At 36.2% G+C, this 20,119-nt stretch overlaps 2 protein-coding genes across 8 annotated transcripts in view; one reads left to right on the forward strand and one right to left on the reverse strand.

Annotated features, from left to right (window-relative positions):
• The window catches only part of slif (cationic amino acid transporter slimfast), a 638,367-nt gene that overhangs the window by 321,179 nt on the left and 297,069 nt on the right, over positions 1 to 20,119 (reverse strand). For all 4 annotated transcript variants that reach the window (XM_081740112.1, XM_081740111.1, XM_081740110.1 and 1 more), the window contains one exon: positions 12,058 to 12,302. In XM_081740112.1, coding sequence (XP_081596238.1) covers positions 12,058 to 12,289 — 232 coding nt within the window. In that variant the 5' untranslated portion in view covers positions 12,290 to 12,302. The remainder of the gene's footprint in view (positions 1 to 12,057; positions 12,303 to 20,119) is intronic.
• LOC145671225 (uncharacterized) overlaps positions 1 to 20,119 on the forward strand; it is a 315,575-nt gene that overhangs the window by 148,501 nt on the left and 146,955 nt on the right. For 2 of the 4 annotated variants that reach the window (XM_081740113.1, XM_081740114.1), the window contains one exon: positions 1,633 to 6,240. The exons of the other annotated variants lie outside the window; for them this stretch is intronic. In XM_081740113.1, the coding sequence (XP_081596239.1) occupies positions 1,652 to 2,437 (786 nt within the window). In that variant the 5' untranslated portion in view covers positions 1,633 to 1,651 and the 3' untranslated portion in view covers positions 2,438 to 6,240. Of the gene's footprint in view, positions 1 to 1,632; positions 6,241 to 20,119 lie in introns of those variants that run through there. 4 annotated transcript variants of the gene reach the window in all.

A 20,119-nucleotide genomic window follows, 5' to 3' on the forward strand; every position in this document is an offset into this window, starting at 1 on the left:
ATTAACTATCCCAAAGCTACCTTTTGCTATTCTTTGTTGAATAAAACTGCATTAACCTTTATTTTACGGCTGTCACTACACTGCCAGAATAGTAAATCCGTTCTTTACCGCGTGTCACTGTACTGACACAGGCGAAAGGTTTACTTTGACCCGCGAGCACACATATTGTTTTTAAATGATGTGCCTTATTGTATGAAGAGATAGTCCATAGTGAAAGGAACCACAAACGTTGGTTCTAAACCTTTGTGCTCGCGGGTCAAAGTAGACCTTTCGTCTGTGTCAGTACAGTGACACGCGGGAAAGAACGGATTTACTATTCTGGCAGTGTACTGACAAGCCGTAAAATAAAGGTTAACTAAGTATCTTTGAAATCAGCTATTTCTATGCTATCGTTTGTTTAATAAATGGCTTAATTAAATATACTTTTTTCCTAACCTAAGTTTACTACATTTCCTTATTTCGATTAATTATCTATATTCTTTTAATCTCTGCTATTTTCTATATTTGTCTAATAAAGTTCTGATGCTTTGAGTCACAAGCTGTTCTAAACCTTTTTTTCTAACCTTTTATTTTTCTCTTTTGATTTTTGCTAAATTTCTTCTTTGATATGATTTGCTTACTATGTTATTTTATTGAATTGTGTTTCTATTTACTACTACTTGGCTCTTTATATTGCTAATGTTATTTTGAAATGATTGTGATTTTTATTCTTTGGAATGTTCACATCAGATATGTTCATTTTTCAAATATGAAATAATACTATCAGTGAAAATTAAATATTCGGAAACATTCGGTTAAGTTCAGGAAACTTCGAGAATGTAGTAAGAAATCACCGCAATTTAATATAGTTTAAATAATACACGTTTGTAAAATAATATTATTAATAATTACTGTACAAATTATTTTCGTTGATACATGATTTAATCCGTCTGTGTACGAGATTTCAAACTAGGTGTGTTTGGGTACGAGATTACATTTCCGAAAGTATAAATACGGTGCAGCAAACCGCGACGGTTCACTATTGAAGAAGGACTGCTGCAGTGAAGACGTTCCTGTTTGTACGTTGTGTTCTGCAATTGCAAAACAGATAAATATTACAGGATTTTGCCATTTAGTGTTATTGGAAACTGTGAGTGGATTTGCTGATTCTGTAAACTGAAAAAAGAACTTACGGAGTTACAGTTATCAGGATCTGTCGATAAACATTTAATCATATTTTCGATAAACAGTGTTATAGGATTGATATTTTAAAAGTATCGGCAATCTTCGGCAAACTTCGTGTTGAATTCTTGGAATTGGATAGAATTCTCGGAATTTATAATAGCTACGTCTATATAAAAGCGGGAAAATTGCGCGACGTTCAGTATACCAGAAGAATTAGTGCGGTGCAGACGTCCCTGATTGTAGTCTCCGTGTTGTGATCAACAGTTTATTACGGGACATTGCGAATTGTTGCTGGCGGAAAGTACTGACGGATTTGCCGATAAAGTTAAACAGTGTGTTCGGTAAATTGAACAATTAAGTAAGTGATTTGAAGCACAGAAACTTTTCATTCTATATATTCTTACACAATTTTGCACTAAAGATATAAAGTTCTAAGGAAAACTAAAATTACGTATTTTATTTAAACAGTGCTTCAAGACTGAAAAAAATGGAAGCGCGCAATGTTATTATCACCATGTTGGCGGCCCAGGAAGCTCGGGGCTATGATAACGCCGAAGAAGTGTTTTTTACGTGGGAAGTGTTGACACAATGCCATGCTACGGGTGTGAGGGTAAACACGCTATTATATGCAAAGTTAGTGCAGGCGGTATTCTTACATTTTGGCTGTGTACCGGCTATTGTATTGAAGAGTTGCAAGTCCGCAAAGGATATTGTTGATCTGTATCGTGCGGCCTTCTTTCGTCAAGACAATATGCTGGAAGCAGCGCGTGAAAAATTTAGGGAAATTGTGTCTGCAGGAAAGACTACGGGCTTAACTGCTGATGATTCCGACGAGTTACTGGGTGTTCTTCCGGGGGCTAGTACGAGTTCTGCACCAGAACATAGTACATATTCTACATTGCAACCTACATTGTATGGTGCAGGCAAACGGGATTACTTTCGCATTGTCAATAGTAGAACTAGGCACTATCCTTATTTTGGTCTGCGTGGAAAGGAAGTTACCATTGAGCGTATGCGCACTACTGGAATCGAAGACCCGCAAACATATATTCGCTCATTATTTGAATTTGTACAAGAGCATACGCTAAATGACGTCCATGATGATATGTACATTGTCATTACTATTGAAAGTTCCGCGTCGAAATTAAACAAACCGGTGTACATGACACGGCGTCCTAAAAAGGAACTGAACCCCGATATATTGTTCCGCACAGTTGAAAATGTTTTAAATAGTAATGAACATTTTCTTTTTTGGGAAGAAGGTGGATTTTAAGATCCACATTGCTAATCCACGTAAGGGAAGGGGTCGAACCTGTGGATCGGCCAAATATGAGGATTATGCAACGCTTTTGGAAAAGTGTACCATCCCTATGGAAAGAAATATCTATTGTCTTCCCAAAACTATCATCCTCGGAGTGGGTAGGGCTGATCAGCGTCGTAACTACGTGTACGAATTAAAGAATCATCCTGACCGATTGTTGAAGCAGGCCAAGATTTGTGCGATGATGCCAATGTTACTATTGAGCATCAAAATGGATGTACTATTGCAGATGCGAAGAAGTTCCAAAACAAACTAACCCCCGAATATCAAATTCTCATTTATGAGAACAAACTGACTCGGGAGTATAATATATCCGGGAATTCATGCAAACAAACAAATCTTAATTTTGTACATAGAAGGGCATTATGAGCTGATCACGAATATTACTACACTTTTGGACAAGATTGGTTATTGTCGCTATTGTCTGCAAGGGTACAATAATATACAATATCACAAGTGTGCATATAAGTGTCCTGCGTGTCAGAAATACCATGATGTTTGTGGTGACGGTATTAAACGCGAGTGTAATGATTGTTTACGACTGTTTCCTTCGAATTAGTGTTTTGCCAATCATAAAAAACGTAATCGCACGTGGTAAGACAATGTGTGAATTAAAGAAAGTTTGTCCCGATTCCGGTGATATGTTCGATATGCGAAACAGGAAGTCTGAACACAAATGTGGTGAACATTTCTGCATAGCATGCTGTCGACACCTTTTTGTACATCGTCTTTGACGTAGAGACGATGCTATTACCCAAGAATGAACGGGAAGAACGAGAACATTGCGTGAATTTCGTGAACTGTATTAATATTTGTCATAAATGCAAAGGCACAAAGTTGGATGATCCAGGCTTTGTGTATGGAGATAAAAATGGATCTCGTAAGTTTGATTTCAAGGATATTGACGGATTTATTAGTCACGTGCTAATAAGTCGGCCAATGTTCAAGAAGATCATAGTACTTTCTCATAATGGAAGTAACTATGACATGCAGTTCTGTGCAAGAACCTTAATAGAAAGACATGATCTCGTACCAGATGTAATAGTGACGGGCCAAAGAATTGTAGAAATGAGACTTAGAAATAAAATCTATTTCCGTGACATTTGTATATGGGAGTCAAATTGTTCCGGCTCCCTGAAACGTTAGGTTTATCTGGCAATTTGCGGAACGGTTATTTCCCATATTTGTTCAATACAGCCGAAAATCAAAATTATGTAGGCAAAATTCCGTCTTTATTTTTTTTATGCAGACAGTCTCAGCCCGAAAGAACGGAGACAATTAATCGCCTGGCACCAAGAACGTGCTTTAAGCGGCGAGGAGTATAATCTCCAATACGAGATGACGGAATACTTTGGGAACGACGTTAAGATTCTTGCAAAGGCTGTGATTAAGTTTTCGAACTTAATCGAGGAGAAAACGAATGGTATCCAGTGTTTTATCTCCTCCCCTAAAATTGCAAGTTTGGCAATTCTAACTTATCGGTCCTTATATTTACCAACTGAGGTCATTCCAATTATTCCGCCTTATTGGTTCGATCACCGGGACCGGCTAAAAGCTTTGTATTAGTTACTGTATTTGGAACGTACCAAAAGGTAATAGAGTTGAACATTCAGGGAATGATTGGAAAGGCGTATTGGTAAATATAAAGTCGATGGTTATGATAGTAAAACAAATACAGTTTATGAATTTCATGGGTGTTTTTTCCACGGATGTAAGCGTTGTTTCACAGCGTTGCGCCACGTTAATCTTGATTCTACCTCCAAGAATAGTACATCCCTACAAGACCGCTACGAAAAGATCATAAAAGCTAATTACCTCAAGAAACGAGGTGTTAATCTCGTTGAAACGTGGGAATGCAATTGGGATCACATGGTGAAGAATGACAAGTTTGCAAGAGTTTATTAAAACTCAATGTAACGATCTTGTTGATCACCTTGTCCCCAAGGACGGTTTTCATGGTGGTCGGACCGAGTGTTTCAATGCTTCGTACGAATGTACTTCCGATGAGTTCATTGCATATTATGATGTAACTTCATTGTGTCCTTGGGTGATGGCACGTAAACCGATGCCCGTAGGTAAACCAAAAATATACAAGGGGCCGGACTTTCCAGATATGGGAAGTATCAATGGGTTAGTAAAATGCACCATTTTGCCTCCAAAAGATCTGTATTTTCCGGTGCTCCCATATACGTGTAACGGTCGACTTATGTTTGGCTTATGTCGCACGTGTATGGAAGAAGGTATCAATGATTGCACGCATTGCGACGCCGAGCGTGCCTTAACAGACACATATTGTACCCCAGAACTTCATAAAACGTTAAAGACCGGATATAAAATTCTGCAAATCATTGAAGTATGGGAATTCGAACTGTTCGGCTCTGAGGATCGTAATTCGCGTAGTTTGTTCCGGGACTACGTAAATTTTTTCCTCCAAATGAAGCAGGAATCTTAAGGATTTCCTGCTTGGTGCAAAACTAAAGAAGACGAAAATAAATATATAGCAGATTATTATGCCCATGAAGGCATAGAGTTAATGGAAGATAATATTGGATTGAACCCTGGTCTGAGGTATATTGCTAATATATTCCTAAACTCGCTTTACGGGAAATGGGGACAAAGAACGGACTTGTCGCAATCGATAATTGTTAACAAACCGGAAAAAATTTTGCATTATCTATGGGCACCGCAATACGAGGTACAAAGCGTATTACCCGTTGGAGATAAACATCTTATTCTTACTTTTCATAATACGGAAAATAAGAATAAGCCCTGGAAATTCTCAAACGTTGTTCTTGCGGCGTTCATTACGTCATGGGCGCGGATAAAACTGTATGACTTAATGACAAGTGTAGGGCGTGATAAGGTGTCGTATTGTGATACTGATAGCATCATGTTTGTACAACGTCGTGAGAGGAGTCTCCGCTTACATTAGGGCCCTACTTGCGTGAACTAACCGATGAAGTAAAAGATGGGTGGGAAATAGACAAATTTATAGGTATGGGGCCAAAAAATTATGCGTATAGGTTGAAAGAAATTGGAACGGGAAAATTTGATTATGTGTATAAAATTCGGGGTATCACTTTGGATTATAGAACGCGCGAAGAAATTAATTTTGAGCATTTCTATAACCTGGTTCGTGGACAAGTTGAAAGAAAAACAAACATCCCAGGTAGGATTACCCATAAGCAGGGATTTGTCATCGTTTCGCGTCCTGAAACAAAGACTCATCAAATGGTAGCCAACAAAAGACGTCGATTAAATCCTGACAGCACGACCGACTACAGAACATTACCCTTTGGGTACCGTGCATAATGGTTGGCAAATGTGTGAATGTGTGAGTGAATGAATGTAATGTAAATATTTGTATATATCTTGTAAATAAGTAATAAAATAAACATATAGAAAATGTAAATAAAATGAATGTATGATTGAGGAAAATGTAAATAATGGTATGAATGAAAGGAAACACGTAACAATTATACACTGTATCATGTTATTCCCGAGTATGTTATGTTATCAAATTCTTTAAATCTTTCACGACCCCTCACACCCTATGATCCACGGCTTCAGGTGTAAATAATATTTTTTCAAATAATTTATATTATAAATAGTATTTATATATTATGTACGAGGGCTGTCTAAAAAGTATCCGATCTTTGGACAGAAAAATAGTTGCGAATACCTGACAGATTTGGGACCCTAATCCCCTTCAAAGTAGGCCCCTTGTGCTTCCACACACTTAGCCCACCGATCCTTCCACTGTTGGAAACACCGCTGGAAGTCTTCTTTTGGAATGTTGTTCAGCTCCGTCGTCGTGTTCCGCATTATGTCTTCTCTACTCTCAAAACGGGATCCCTTCAGAGGCGTCTTCAATTTTGGAAACAACCAGAAGTCACAAGGAGCCAGGTCTGGAGAGTAGGGAGGTTGGCGAACGGTTGTAATTCTATGTTTGGCTAAGAACGTGTGGATCAATTGGGATGAATGTGCTGGGGCGTTGTCATGATGGACGTGCCAGTTCTTCGCTGTCCACATGTCTGGTCTTTTGCGCCGGACTGCGTCACGGAGTCGCCTGAGAACATATTGATAGTACTCCTTTGTCACTGTTTGTCCTTCCGGTGCGTACTCGTCATACACAATTCCACGGGCATCGAAGAAAACAGTCAGCAACACCTTGATTTTGCTTCGCACCTGCCGCGCTTTCTTCGGCTTTGGAGAATCGGGATGCTTCCATTGAGACGATTGTTGTTTTGTTTCTGGGTCGTACCCGTACACCCATGACTCATCTCTAGTTATCACGGAATTCAGATACCCAGGATCAGTGTTGGTGGTGTCCAGAAGGTCCTGTGCAACGTCAAAACGGGTGTCTTTTTGTTCCTGAGAGAACAACTTGGGTACAAATTTAGCAGCCACTCGTTTCATGTTCAAATCGTCACGCAAAATTGCATGTGCAAAATCTTTACTCACTCCAACATCTTCTGCAATCTCCCGCACTGTCAAAGGCGATCTGCCATCATCAAATTTCGCACCCGCTCAACAACAGCTGCATTCCGAGCAGTTTGGGGCCTGCCGCTACGCTGCTCACTCTTGACTGATGTGCGGCCATTTTTGAATCGGTTGAACCATTGTTTAATTTGTGTTACATCCATCGCATCTTCTCCAAACACCTGCTGAATCTTACGAATTGTTTGGCTTTGAGAATCACCCAGCCTTTGACATAATTTGATGCAGTATCTTTGCTCAGTTCGTTCAGTCATCTTGCAAGAAACACTAAATCCGACGAACACTACCAACAGCACCTCACTTCGCGACCACCAGCTCACGACTGGCACACGCGAACGCGGTGAAAAAATTCAAGCATGCGCATTAAGGTTCCTCCTTCCCGCATTAAGGTGGCGCCGCCTGAGAATCACTACTTTGCGTGGAAAAAATTAAGGTCGGATACTTTTTAGACAGGCCTCGTGTATTGTATTTTAAGTCATTTGTATATTATTGTAAATAATTTTCATATATTATAAATAGTTTTTTTTCATTGTACATATATTGTATATAGAATATTTCAAAGCTTAAATTATTTTGTTAATTCAAATCAAGTATAAACAAATCTATGTAAACAAGTATAGATCAATGTATATCAAATAAATATTGTATATATACCCTTTCCCTATTTTTCAAAATACTTTTTTTAAATTTTTTTATTATATATTTACAATTTTTTTATTTTTTCCATATATACAATTTATCAACTTTTTTAAACTTGCAATAATTTTTTTTAAACTTACATCCCTGCATTTTATTTCTACATCCTGTACAATTACAATCAAATAAGGTACTTAATACAAAGTATGTGTATTCTATAAGATAAAGGAAGAACGCATATGCTTCATATACTATTATATAAGTTTATTTACGTACATTAATAACCTAAGTATGTGTATTCTGTATAAGATAAAGGAAGAATACATGTACTTCTTATGCGTAAAATAGAGTATTAGTTATCGTATTAAAGGCACGATATTCTGTTTAATTTTTAAATTATAATACTAAAATCATTAAATTATTATTTTATTAAAAGTAACTGATATTCTATTACATCATACTTTATCGTCAAGCACAAAGATTCAACTCAGAATCTTTCCTATATCGTGTATGAAGTATTCGTCCAAGAAGAAATGAAACTGACCAATCAGAAAAACTAATTTTGGCGCCAAGAATAAATGTGAGTAAAGTAAGTAATTAAACACCACTATAAGGTAATAACGTCACGTGTATGATCAGACGCGATTACATTAATTCTACGAAATAATCTGTGATTGAATAAATTAGTAGGTGTTTAATTAAAGGGTTAATTAAATTTGATATAATTAAATAGTACTATAAGGTAATAACGGTACGTGTAACATCATACGCGATTACATTAATTCTCTATAATCATCTGTGATTGAATAAATTAATAGGTGTTTGATTAAAGGGTTAATTAAATTTGATATAATTAAATAGTACTATAAGGTAATAACGGTACTTGTAACATCATACGCGATTACATTAATTCTCTATAATCATCTGTGATTGAATAAATTAATAGGTGTTTGATTAAAGGGTTAATTAAATTTGATATAATTAAATAGTACTATAAGATAATAACGAAACGTGTATCATCATACGCGATTACATTAATTCTACGAAATCATCTTTAATTGAATAAATTAATAGGTGTTTGATTAAAGGGGTAATTAATTTGATCGGAGTTTGATTAAAGGGTTAATTAAATTGATATCAAAATTTAATTAAATTATATCTTACAATGTTGCCTGATTTACACTATAAATATGCAAAATATAGGGAATTTCAACCCTTTTAGGGCCTAATTTGACAACACCGCAGCGCTAGAAGCCCGTAATACAGCGTAATATCAGTTTAATTAAACGTCCGCCATCTTGTTTTCGTGACGATAGGCAAACTACCTACTGAGTTTAAATTATCAAGTTCACTTTACAAATTATTTTATGTTATGGAACTTGCCTTTAGGAATCCACACATTTCAAATCCAATGAGACTTCGGAACCTATACTGTACGTATACACTGACATTGAAAAGTACGTTAATCACTAAACCGTTATGCCGCAATATACTCATGTCCCTCGAAGTACTTCCGTTGATAATCTATTAACAGAAACCTCTTGTGTTTTGTTGACACTTTTGAAACAAGCCAAGGCATTAACTCAAATTAATCAGGAGAAAAATAAAAGTCAAATCTAAAATTAGCTAAGAAAATCGGTACTCGATTCTTTTGCTGTATTTCGTACATATCCATACGAAAAGCAGCTCATACGTACACAGTTTTTCGAAATTGTTTCTCGTATTTTCACCCTTCCGAATAAAGATGCCTCAATTCTTGTTGCATCATTGTTCTCCTTCGTAGAAACAGTGCCGAAGTCCGTACATGATTTATTTCTAGGAGTGTATAATTACTTGTTGTCTTAGTCCTCTACGTTGGCTTCTTAATTTGTAGAACACCAATTGGTTACTAGACGATATTGATTGCTTATCTGCTAGGCTAGAATTTTTCTAACTGTACATAATTTATGATGAACATGAAGTTAGAATCCATATTTCTCAGGACCATTGTAGTGGTACAATTAAATATTATGTATAATAATAAAACAGGGTATTCAATAACTTCCTAGCGGTTAATTGCTCACTTGTATATACTAGAAATCATACTGCTTCCAAGAATGACAATAAGGAAGAATGAAGTTTCTCATTGATGATAAAGTATCATCTAATTAAAATCACAACACTAATGTCACATAAACTACTCTTATTTCGTAAACATATCTGAAGTCTTATTCTTACAAAAATTTGGCCAATACCAAATGAAGAACCGGCCACAAGGTGGATGACAGTAGAACAGCGTGATGGCCAGTCGTGGTTGACAAACTCACAATATAATGAAACTAGACTTTTCCGCATGGTTGTCCAAACATATTAGGAGAAATCAATGATGGGCCAATAATTCCCTTTTACCTCTAACTATATACAATTTTGTTGATATGAGAGAAATATGCACTTGTTTGCATTTGTTATACATGTAGGCTTATTCCTAAATACGAAAACATTATTATAATCAAAATTTTATTGCACAGCATCTTTATTAAAGCAAACTTCCTGGGACTATAGCCCGATAAGAGCTCTGGACGACTAGAGGTCTAGATTAAATTTGGTAATCCGTGGATCGTATCGCTTCCCAGAGTCTCTTTATATTTGAACGAGAAATTATAAGTCGACAGAGCAGTGAGCGGTTCGTGGCGACAAGTGAAACTAACATCAAAACATCCCTTTCCAGCAGAGTTACCAACTACAGAATATGTTTCAATAATCTGCATCCCAAGTAAAATATCATCGACGCATTTTTGTTTGATCGAATGTCGTGTGAAATGTATGAGAATTTTGAAATATTATTCAGTACATTATTAATTTAATAATGTTGTGCAAGATTATTTTATAATGTGTTTAGAGGAAATTTGATAAATTTAGTCCGATAACTGGTAATTGATGAATAATTGGACTTTTCGCCAGTAACATTGATTTATAATCACGATTTATAATCGTGAATGATTCGCAGAACAATTGTCCTTACTATTAATAGACGGATCTAGGTTTTGAACAAGAGATTTCAGCGATTTTGAAACCAGAACGCTAAATGCTAACTTTCATTTGTTGTACCAAGTACACATACAGAGTACAAAAAAATCAACACCAATTACGGACACTAATGATAATGAGATATCTACGCAGAGTTCACTAAGGTCACACGACCCGTTCCGTTTACCCTCGTGTAGTTTCAAACTCACTAGTATGACAATTGTGCGAACCAATTGATCGTACTGTAATTTGGAATGTTTTCCCCAGAAGTATGACAAGGAGTTGTCAGGTGTTTCTCGTTCACCGAAATCTGCGGGGTGCAAGCATTAACCTCAGCACCTGAACATTGATTTTAACCTCTGCTCCACGTCTTCTCTACTTTAAATATTTCCTTTGTTTTCGGTAAAAAACCAGAAAGAAAAACCAAAATCAATCGGCTTTGAAATCATAGTAAAATCTGAGAGGTTTATAGAAATGATATACTGCAGTTTAACATTACACTTGTGTTAGACAAACATTTTTCAAAGGCGGATTATTATAAAGAAATTAATTCCAATTTATTATGGCAACATACATCTAGCGGCGTAGTAAATTCTTACGATGACCTTGGCGAGAAATGTTCACGGATCCCTGGGCAAGAAAAGTTTGTAACGTCTCAGTTTTCTTTTCAAATAGCTAACAATAATAATAAATTTTCGAAATCAATTTATCTCAACATTGCTCTTACTGCGAAACAAATGAAAGATTTGTTTCCTTTCTTTATTAAAATGTTAAAGTAAGCTCACTGCCTGTCGCCTGTTAGTGGCCTAATTTACAAGATTAGATGATAAGTTTGTTTCAAGTCAATGTTTTATGTAAACAAATCCGAATTCATAATTGTTTGTATTTACATTGAATCGATGTGCCTTTATAAAATCAATGTCAAATTTTATTTAGGTTCTTTGGCTTTGTGATGCCTCTAAAAGCGTGAGGCTTCCGACGTCACTAATACAACAAATGCATCAGACTATTGAATAATAAGAATAAATTATTTTATAATTTCAAATGGTCGTGCCATGTTGTTAAATATTAGAAGAAAGCACATATTTCTGAAATAATCATTTCTTTTGTTCGTATGCCAATCTTTTAAAAAAGATACTGAGCACGAACAACATATCTGCTATTAATACGAGCCTCTCCCTCTCGATTACTTTCTGATGTTGTCTCTAGTACGTTTAGTTTCCTAATGCTGTAAGCCGTTGGCAACTCTGTAAAAGTGCCATTACTACGATATAAACAAAGCGACACTAGCGATCTCAGAAAAAGGGAGTCAGCGTTTGGTGGCACAGTAGAAAGGCAAGAGGTGTGAAAAATATTAGTAATCTTCACAAGAATGTGTTGCAGTAGTTTAAGCAGTAAAAGGAAAATCGCTACAAACTTTAAAGACTTACCAGCAACAGCCGATGCAATAGCTGCTATGAGGAAAGACACGGTAACTGAAGGCCCTGCTATTTCTTTAGCCACTGAGCCAGCCAACACATACACTCCCAAGCCCAGAGTGCTTCCAACGCCCAAGAACGTCAAATCAAGAACGGTTAATACACGAGCTAACTTAGATTCCTGTACTGTATCATCATCAAACTGTTTCTTACGCACCAAAGCATTATAGATACGTGCTGCCATCTTGGGAATTTATCTGAAAAGGCATAGAAAAGAAATTTACAAATATGTACCACGGTACAAACAAAATCATTATTTATAAATTAAAATACTAATTCTTCGCTTTTAGGCATGGACTTAATCACCAAGGGCCCTATGCAGAGTAGTTTATAGCATTATACTAAGAATGTGACTAACATGTAATGCTAATTTTCGTATTTCGTAACACACTGGTAATGTTATATAAATTTATATCGAAAGTACGGAGTACGGAAGTGTGTCCCGAAATATGGAAGTTAGCATTATGCATTAGTCGAACTCTTAGTATGACGCTAAAACGACTCTGCATAGGCCGCTAAATGTTTACTCCATGTAATTTTTTAAGCACTTCTTGAACTCTGGAACTACTATATTTTGTAGAACGATCTATCTTTTCGGTCTCTTTCAGTTATCAACAAGATAGCATTACATGACGTAGTTAATATGCGATTACACATCAAATAGGTTAACTGCAAAAATAAAAATGACATTTGGATATATAGGTCTAATATTTGGAAATATGGAAACTCTGCTTGACGTTATAAGCTTAATACTATTTTCACTTCGTCAGAAAATATTTTTATTAATATATATTGTTTCCTTCAATTTCTGGATACTTTCGGTGTTAATAATTTGTCATTTGAAAACTTCTGTTCATCTCTCCCCAAATTTAATGTGGAGTTTATAACGATAATATGTTATTATGGACAATGGTCCGTAACTATCATTTTCTTTTATAGCCAGATCTGCCTATTTATGTTTTTTAGTTTGGGTCAGAGATAAATATTTGGTCTAGGAATTAATTCGTGCGGGTGGACAAGAGATGGCGCAACGAACGGAGCGTCCCACAGTTCCGTGTATCCACACATGTGTTGCAAACCCCTGTCATCGCGTATCGTTCGTAGTATAGGGCAGTTGATTAAAGCGTCAACAACACCAGTTTGTAGTTAAGTGAACATGGCGCAATTTGTGCCTGATAAAGTGTTTTTGCGGGGTGTCCTGCTGCATTACTTTAACATGCAGAAAAGAGCGACTGAAAGTCATCGTATTTTGGTGGAAGTGTATGGTGACCATGCTCTAGCTGAGCGAACGTGTCAGAAGTGGTTTGCACGGTTTAGAAGTGGTTATTTCGGCTTGGCAGACCAAGAGCGAGCTGGACAGCCAAAAAAATTTCAAGACGAAGAATTGACAGCATTGCTCGAGCAGGATTCGTGTCAAACGCAGGAACAACTTGCAGCAGCATTAGGCGTTGATCAAACAACAGTCTCCAAACGCTTGAAAGCCATGGGAATGATTCAAAAGATGTCACATTGGGTTCCACATGAATTGAAAGACAGAGACGTTGAAAGACGAAAAACCATTTGCGAATTGCTGCTTCAACGACAGAACAGAAAGGGGTTTCTGCATCGAATTATTACGGGTGATGAGAAGTGGATCCATTACGAGAACCCTAAACGAAAAAAAGCCTGGGTGAAACCAGGTGAACCAGGTCCATCACAACCAAAACGAGATATTCACTGTGCAAAGGTTATGCTGTGCATATGGTAGGATATGAAAGGTGTGGTGTACTATGAGCTGCTGCAACCGGGTGAAACTATGAATGGAGAACGTTATCGACGACAATTAATGCGTTTGAAGCAAGCTCTGGCCAGAACACGACCAGAATGGGAGAACAGACATGATAAACTTATTGTTCAACATGATAACGCTCGCCCACATGTCGCAAAACCGGTCAAAACCTATTTAGAAAATGTCGGATGGAAAGTTTTACCCCACCCGCCGTATTCACCAGACGTTGCTCCTTCGGACTACTACTTGTTCGATTGCATGAACAACGATTTGATTGGACAGCGGTTTACTTCTTCAGAAGATATCGAAACATGGGTCTCTGACTGGATCGCTTCCAAGGATGAGGACTTCTTTCGCCACGGAATCCGTACATTGCCTGACAGATGGGCGAAAGTGGTGGCTAGCGATGGACAATATTTTTCTTAAGGTATTTATGTAGTTTGTGTTTGTACTACAGCTTCAATGTGTGCGTACCAACCGCACGAATTAATTCCTAGACCAAATATTTATGAAATATACAGGTAGTTTAGAACAAAAAAGATACGCTATTGTGAAGGAGTGTATATTCGTTTAAAAAGAAGATATTTTGTAAAAATTAAGACTGTAAATGATAAGTATTTACGCAAAATTCATACATTTTCATATGTCGTATTCTGTGGTACCGTCATTTTAAACAGTTAATTAGTAAATTACTTTAAAGTGATTCTTTACTTCATCAAAAACGAACTTACGGCATAATAACGAAGTGTGAATGGAAGTAAACGTTATATATTTTTAATAGTGCTCACACCCGGGAACTTCCAGACTAGCTAGAGGTTAAATACACCAGAATCATGTTTGCTATTATGAATACTATATATGATATTGCGAGGTACCGAAGGTGTATAAATCTATTAAGATGAATCTACAAAGTAATGGTGACAATGCTGGTAATCGCGTTGAGGAAATAAATACTTCATCAGAATCCGTATCTAGTGTGGCTGTTATGATTCGACAGCTAGGACAATCGATGGCATAAACAACTCAGCAAGTAACAAATAGTGTGGATGCTCGTATTGAACAGATAACTAATCAAATAGATCGTGTGTATGCTAGAATTGAACATTTAAATACGAGATTAGGAAGAACGGATTTCAAAATGAAGTTGATCTTTCAAAATTTTGAGGTTATGCAAAGTATAGTAAAACATGGTGAAAATTCAAGGCAATGATAATTCGAATCAAATTAGGAAGCTGCAAGAAGTTCAAGTATTTAAGGGAAGAATTAAAATGCATGATCGTAACCATATTTCAGTGGTTAACGTACATTATTTACCACCTCAAGCACCTGAAACTCAGCTACGTGAAGAGGATGGTCATCGGACAGTATACGTACCTGCCACTGAAGAATCTATGTCTGATTCGGACAGTGAAAGCGAAGGAAGATGAAGACCAGAACCTACATTTGGTATAAATCATGTGCAGAAGAATATCCTGACTCACGTAAAAAACAATAAAGAAAGGTATTCTAGTTATAGCGAGGTTACGTCCATGACTAAATTTAGCGGTAGATCACGCGATATGCCAACAAATGTTTTTCTAGAAAATTTGAACAAGAGTGTGATTTAGTCGGTATAAATCGGTCACATTTTCTTGAAATCTGCATACCCTTGTAATTTAGTCTTTACGGCATCATATCAAGCCGAACAGCGTGGTAGTAAACTGTGGCATTATTTAAAATTGCTTTAGTATCTAATTTTGAGAATTTTATGCTAGCTAACCGAGAGGTACAGATCAGAAATAAACTTTTTGATCGTAAAACTGAAAAAGAATGATTTTGTAATTTCGTCTACAATTACTTAAAATTGCTGAATCTTTATCAGCAGGAATAGCGTATTTTAGACGTTGAAAATAAAATCTTATCACTTAATACTTTAGAGGATAAAATTATCGTAGATTTAATACCGGCGTCAGATAATTTTACTTGTCAATGCCAGCCTTTCGGAACCAATAGCATTTTTCAAAGAAAAGTACATGGTCACCAAAAATAAAAATAAAACCCTGTGTAAATGAGATGAGATTGGGAATTCTTTGAATAATCAGCACAAAAAATATTTTCATTAATTTCGATAGTGTCTGAAGAAGGATACGCTAGATATCCGAAACAGTTACAAATTTACAATAAAGTGGGTTTTAAGCTTTGGTCAGTGTCTCTGTTACAAAAAGTATGCAGTAAAATTTAAAGATTCTACATGAACATACACAGGTCTTTTCAAAACTACCTGGTTGGTGTAAAAACTTTACATATTCTATTCAAGTAGATACTGAACAACCTATTGTTAAAAAAACATAATTTATCCGTTACAAGTTTAGAGAAGCAAGAACACAAATAAATGAAATGTAATGAAATTATTCGCTCTCAGAGTATACATCTTAATCCGATGTGTGTAGTTCCGAAGGAGAGAAGAAGACCGAGAATCGTTCTTGATTTAAGGAAGTTAAAGTAACACGTAAAATTACGGAAGTTAGATTATTTGTCGATGAAATTCTTAGTTTCTTACAAGGGAATAGATTGTTTGGGAATTTAGATCTAGTCAGCCTACAACCAAATTTTACTAGTTGAAAGCTCAAGACCTCATACTGCCTTTACATTTGAAATTCAATTATAGGAGCATAATCACGCAGTATTTGGTTTAATTAAAGAAAGTGCTGCACTAGCAGCATGTTTAAATCAAGTACAAGGATAAGACTTACAATCTAATGTAATTTTGTATGTGAGGATATCTTAATTACACTCGTTCAGGAAATACTGGTTTTGCTGTTAATTTGGAAAAGTAAAAATTCTTTAAGAATTATATATTGAATTTTTGGGGTATAAAATCGATTCAAAGTTTTAGTGATTATAGGAATTCAGGCTGTGAGCGATTTACTATCTCCTACTAATCTCAAAAGAAACCCGACAAGTTTTAGGATTATTTAATTGGTTCAGGAGGTCAATACGTCGATTTGCCGAAATAGCTGAACAATTATTTCTAATTGCCAAGAAAGGAATTCTTTTGGCGTTGGAGTGAAATTCAAGAACGAAGTTTTCAACAAGTAAAGACTTGTATAATAGAGAAATTACGTCTAAATCATCCTGACTTCAGCAATCTCTTTTTCGTAAAATGTGATTGTTCATTATCTGTTGTTTCTGCAGTCCTCTGGCAACCAAACCCTACCGAACCCGATCATCATCCTTTGTGCGAATCGTGCTCTGAAAAAGTCTGGAAAGTTACATTATTTACCACCTCAAGCACCTGAAACTTAGCTACGTGAAGAGGATGGTCATCGGACAGTATACGTACCTGCCACTGAAGAATCTATGTCTGATTCGGACAGTGAAAGCGAAGGAAGATGAAGACCAGAACCTACATTTGGTATAAATCATGTGCAGAAGAATATCCTGACTCACGTAAAATACAATAAAGAAAGGTATTCTAGTTATAGCGAGGTTACGTCCATGACTAAATTTAGCGGTAGAAATTGAACTCTTAGCAATACTTTTTTTCTTGCAAAAGTTTGCATCACATGTTGGACATTTCATAGCAATATCTGATCACAACTCATTTGGTCATTTGAGAAAAGTACAAGGGTACAACAGCAGATTGCTCACGAAGTCAATACACGTGTGGATACTTCATCCTGATCATTCCCTGGAAATGAGTATAAAGTTTTAGCCGTCAATAGTTTTAAAATACTTTAGTACAAAAGTGCAAAAATATCCACTTCTGTATTGAAAGAACAAGAACAGAAGTATGAAGAAAATTAGAAAATTATGAAGCACTTGTTTTGTCCCAGCGGATGTTTATGTTCTCGAAAGTGAAACGTTTTATATCAAGTGGACAATGACATATGAATTCGAGATTTTAAATATAAATATAGGAAGATATGTATTCTACCTAAATCGGTGCCCCGAATATTGAGGGCATATCATGATGACTCTGGGCATCTCGGTTACTTACATATACTCGCTGATTAATAAATTATTTTATTGGAAGTGCATGAGAAGTCATATAAAAATTATATCCAGGACGGCGAGAAATGCATGAGAGAAAATACAATTATCAAGCTCTATATAAGCCAATGTTACTCATTATTCCAGAAAATCCTTACACTTTTAACTATGTAAATTTATATGAACCTTTACCTAGAACGAGCATAGGTGACATCTTATTCTTATAAATGTTTTACTCAGTTTAGTAGCTTATCCTTTAAAAAGGGCAATACGACAGTGCATATTCCACATTGCAGACCTAAACAGCATATATATTATGTGACAATGAGAGTCAATTTCGTAGCAGTGTGTTCGTAAGAGCTACGAATAATGCAAACATTAAGATCATTTTTGTAACACTGTACCATTCTAGTAGTTCTTTAGTAGAGAATGTTCATCGTAGGCTGGGAATGTTGTTCAGACACATGTTGTACAGGGAATGTTGTACAGGGAAACATTTTGAATAGGTCCAGTATGTCAGAAGCTACCTATTTCTTGAACTATTCAATATCTGATACTTTGGGTGTGGCTCCAGCTAATACTCGCAATGATACCGATACGATCAAATCAATATTACATTCTGGAGTGAGATTACGTGGAAAGGATTACGATTTTCATTATTCTCACCTTGTTAGTATGGTACACTTGCGTCGAACGAAAAATCCATTTACGTAATCGTAAAATTAAGCACCACCAAAGTGAGGAAACTCAAATACTACATAACAACTTAGTCTTCGTTAGACTAAATCCAAAAAGTGAGGCTTCATTAAAAAGAATTTCTAAATTCCGTGATCTTTATTATGGACCCTAGCTATGTACAGCTATCAGCGGAAGCATCGCACCCCCCTGCTCTAGTTCCACTATTTGAGGTCCACAAAATTTGCAGTTAAGAGAACGCCTGGACAAATACAAACCAACTTATACGAAACTTTTATCGGCACTAACAACAGTTGGAAGCTAGGCGTTTATGCAGGTAAAAATTTAAAGTTGGTGACTAACGAAACCGTTCATTCTAAGATGAATCTCTATGGTTCGGAGGATGTTGTCCAATGAACCCCAATATAAATCTCAATATTGCTGTGTATGTAATGTATTATTTTATTATATACTGTATAGTGAGAGAAATAATAACACTGACCACGCATGAATCAGGAAATGCTTGAAAATAGATGAAAATGTCAAATCTAGAACAACTGCTGGAAATAAGTTTGTAAATCATTGCCTCCAGTGACAGATGTTCTCCAATTCTCCTCATTTCAACAGCTTTATCTTTCTGGAGGAGAGAAGATCTTGCTTGTCATACTGAGTATGTATTGAAATTGAAACATTTGAAAAAATTTGAACCTGGCGGGGATTTGAAACCGGGTCCGCTGAATAGAAGTTCAATGCGTTAACCAGTTACCTACCACGACACTTAATCTTCCACCCCAACTATTAGCTAGTTGAAATATTTTCGTAGAAGACTTCACACAATATACTAATGATTGTATAAGGAGACGTTCCTTATGTGAGGGTCATAATGACTTACTCGAGACTTTGATCTTTAACTCGAAAACAACTTACATAGACCTTCATCAGTGAGAAAAATATCACGAAACATTCTTCAAGTTGTGACCACGACCTAGTTTTCAACGATGTTATGGATATACTTTACAATTCTTCCTACTTTAAGCTCTATTTTCCAAAAAAGAAAAGACAGGAGACATTATTTTCGCATTCTTTGAATTCTATCAACACGTGTAGAAATAGAATGTTCCACCAACAAATAGGTAGAGAGTTACACAACTTTCTGATTTTAATTGTTCTAAGTTAATTTTCATATTCGGTATAATATTTGAATGACAGTATTAAGTGTTGCAATTGTGGATACGAATGGGTAATTTCGTTGCCTATTCTCTTCTTACTAAACAACCGAGAGATGGTCTAGTGGTAAGTCCCGTACCGTGGCATTACAATGTTGGTTTATTTGTCTAGTGAATCGATCACTACTTTGAGATGACCCACTTAAATTGCAAAGCCTCTCAACTCTTTTCTATTAGTTCAGTACTACATTAACTATTAGGAAGGTGAATTGATGGGCGGAGCTTAATCTAATAAGTTTTTCGAAAGGAAGGTTTTTGAGAAAGAAATTTGCAATCCCTTGTAACGTTGTTCCTACTCATTCGAAATTCATCATAACAGGATCATAGTATTATTCACTAAGTTCATTGGAAGAACATTGCCTTGTCTCATTTG

This window comes from Thermobia domestica, chromosome 15 (assembly GCF_964235325.1).
Source record: "Thermobia domestica chromosome 15, izTheDome1.hap1.1, whole genome shotgun sequence".
NCBI classification, from domain to species: Eukaryota; Metazoa; Arthropoda; class Insecta; order Zygentoma; family Lepismatidae; genus Thermobia; species Thermobia domestica.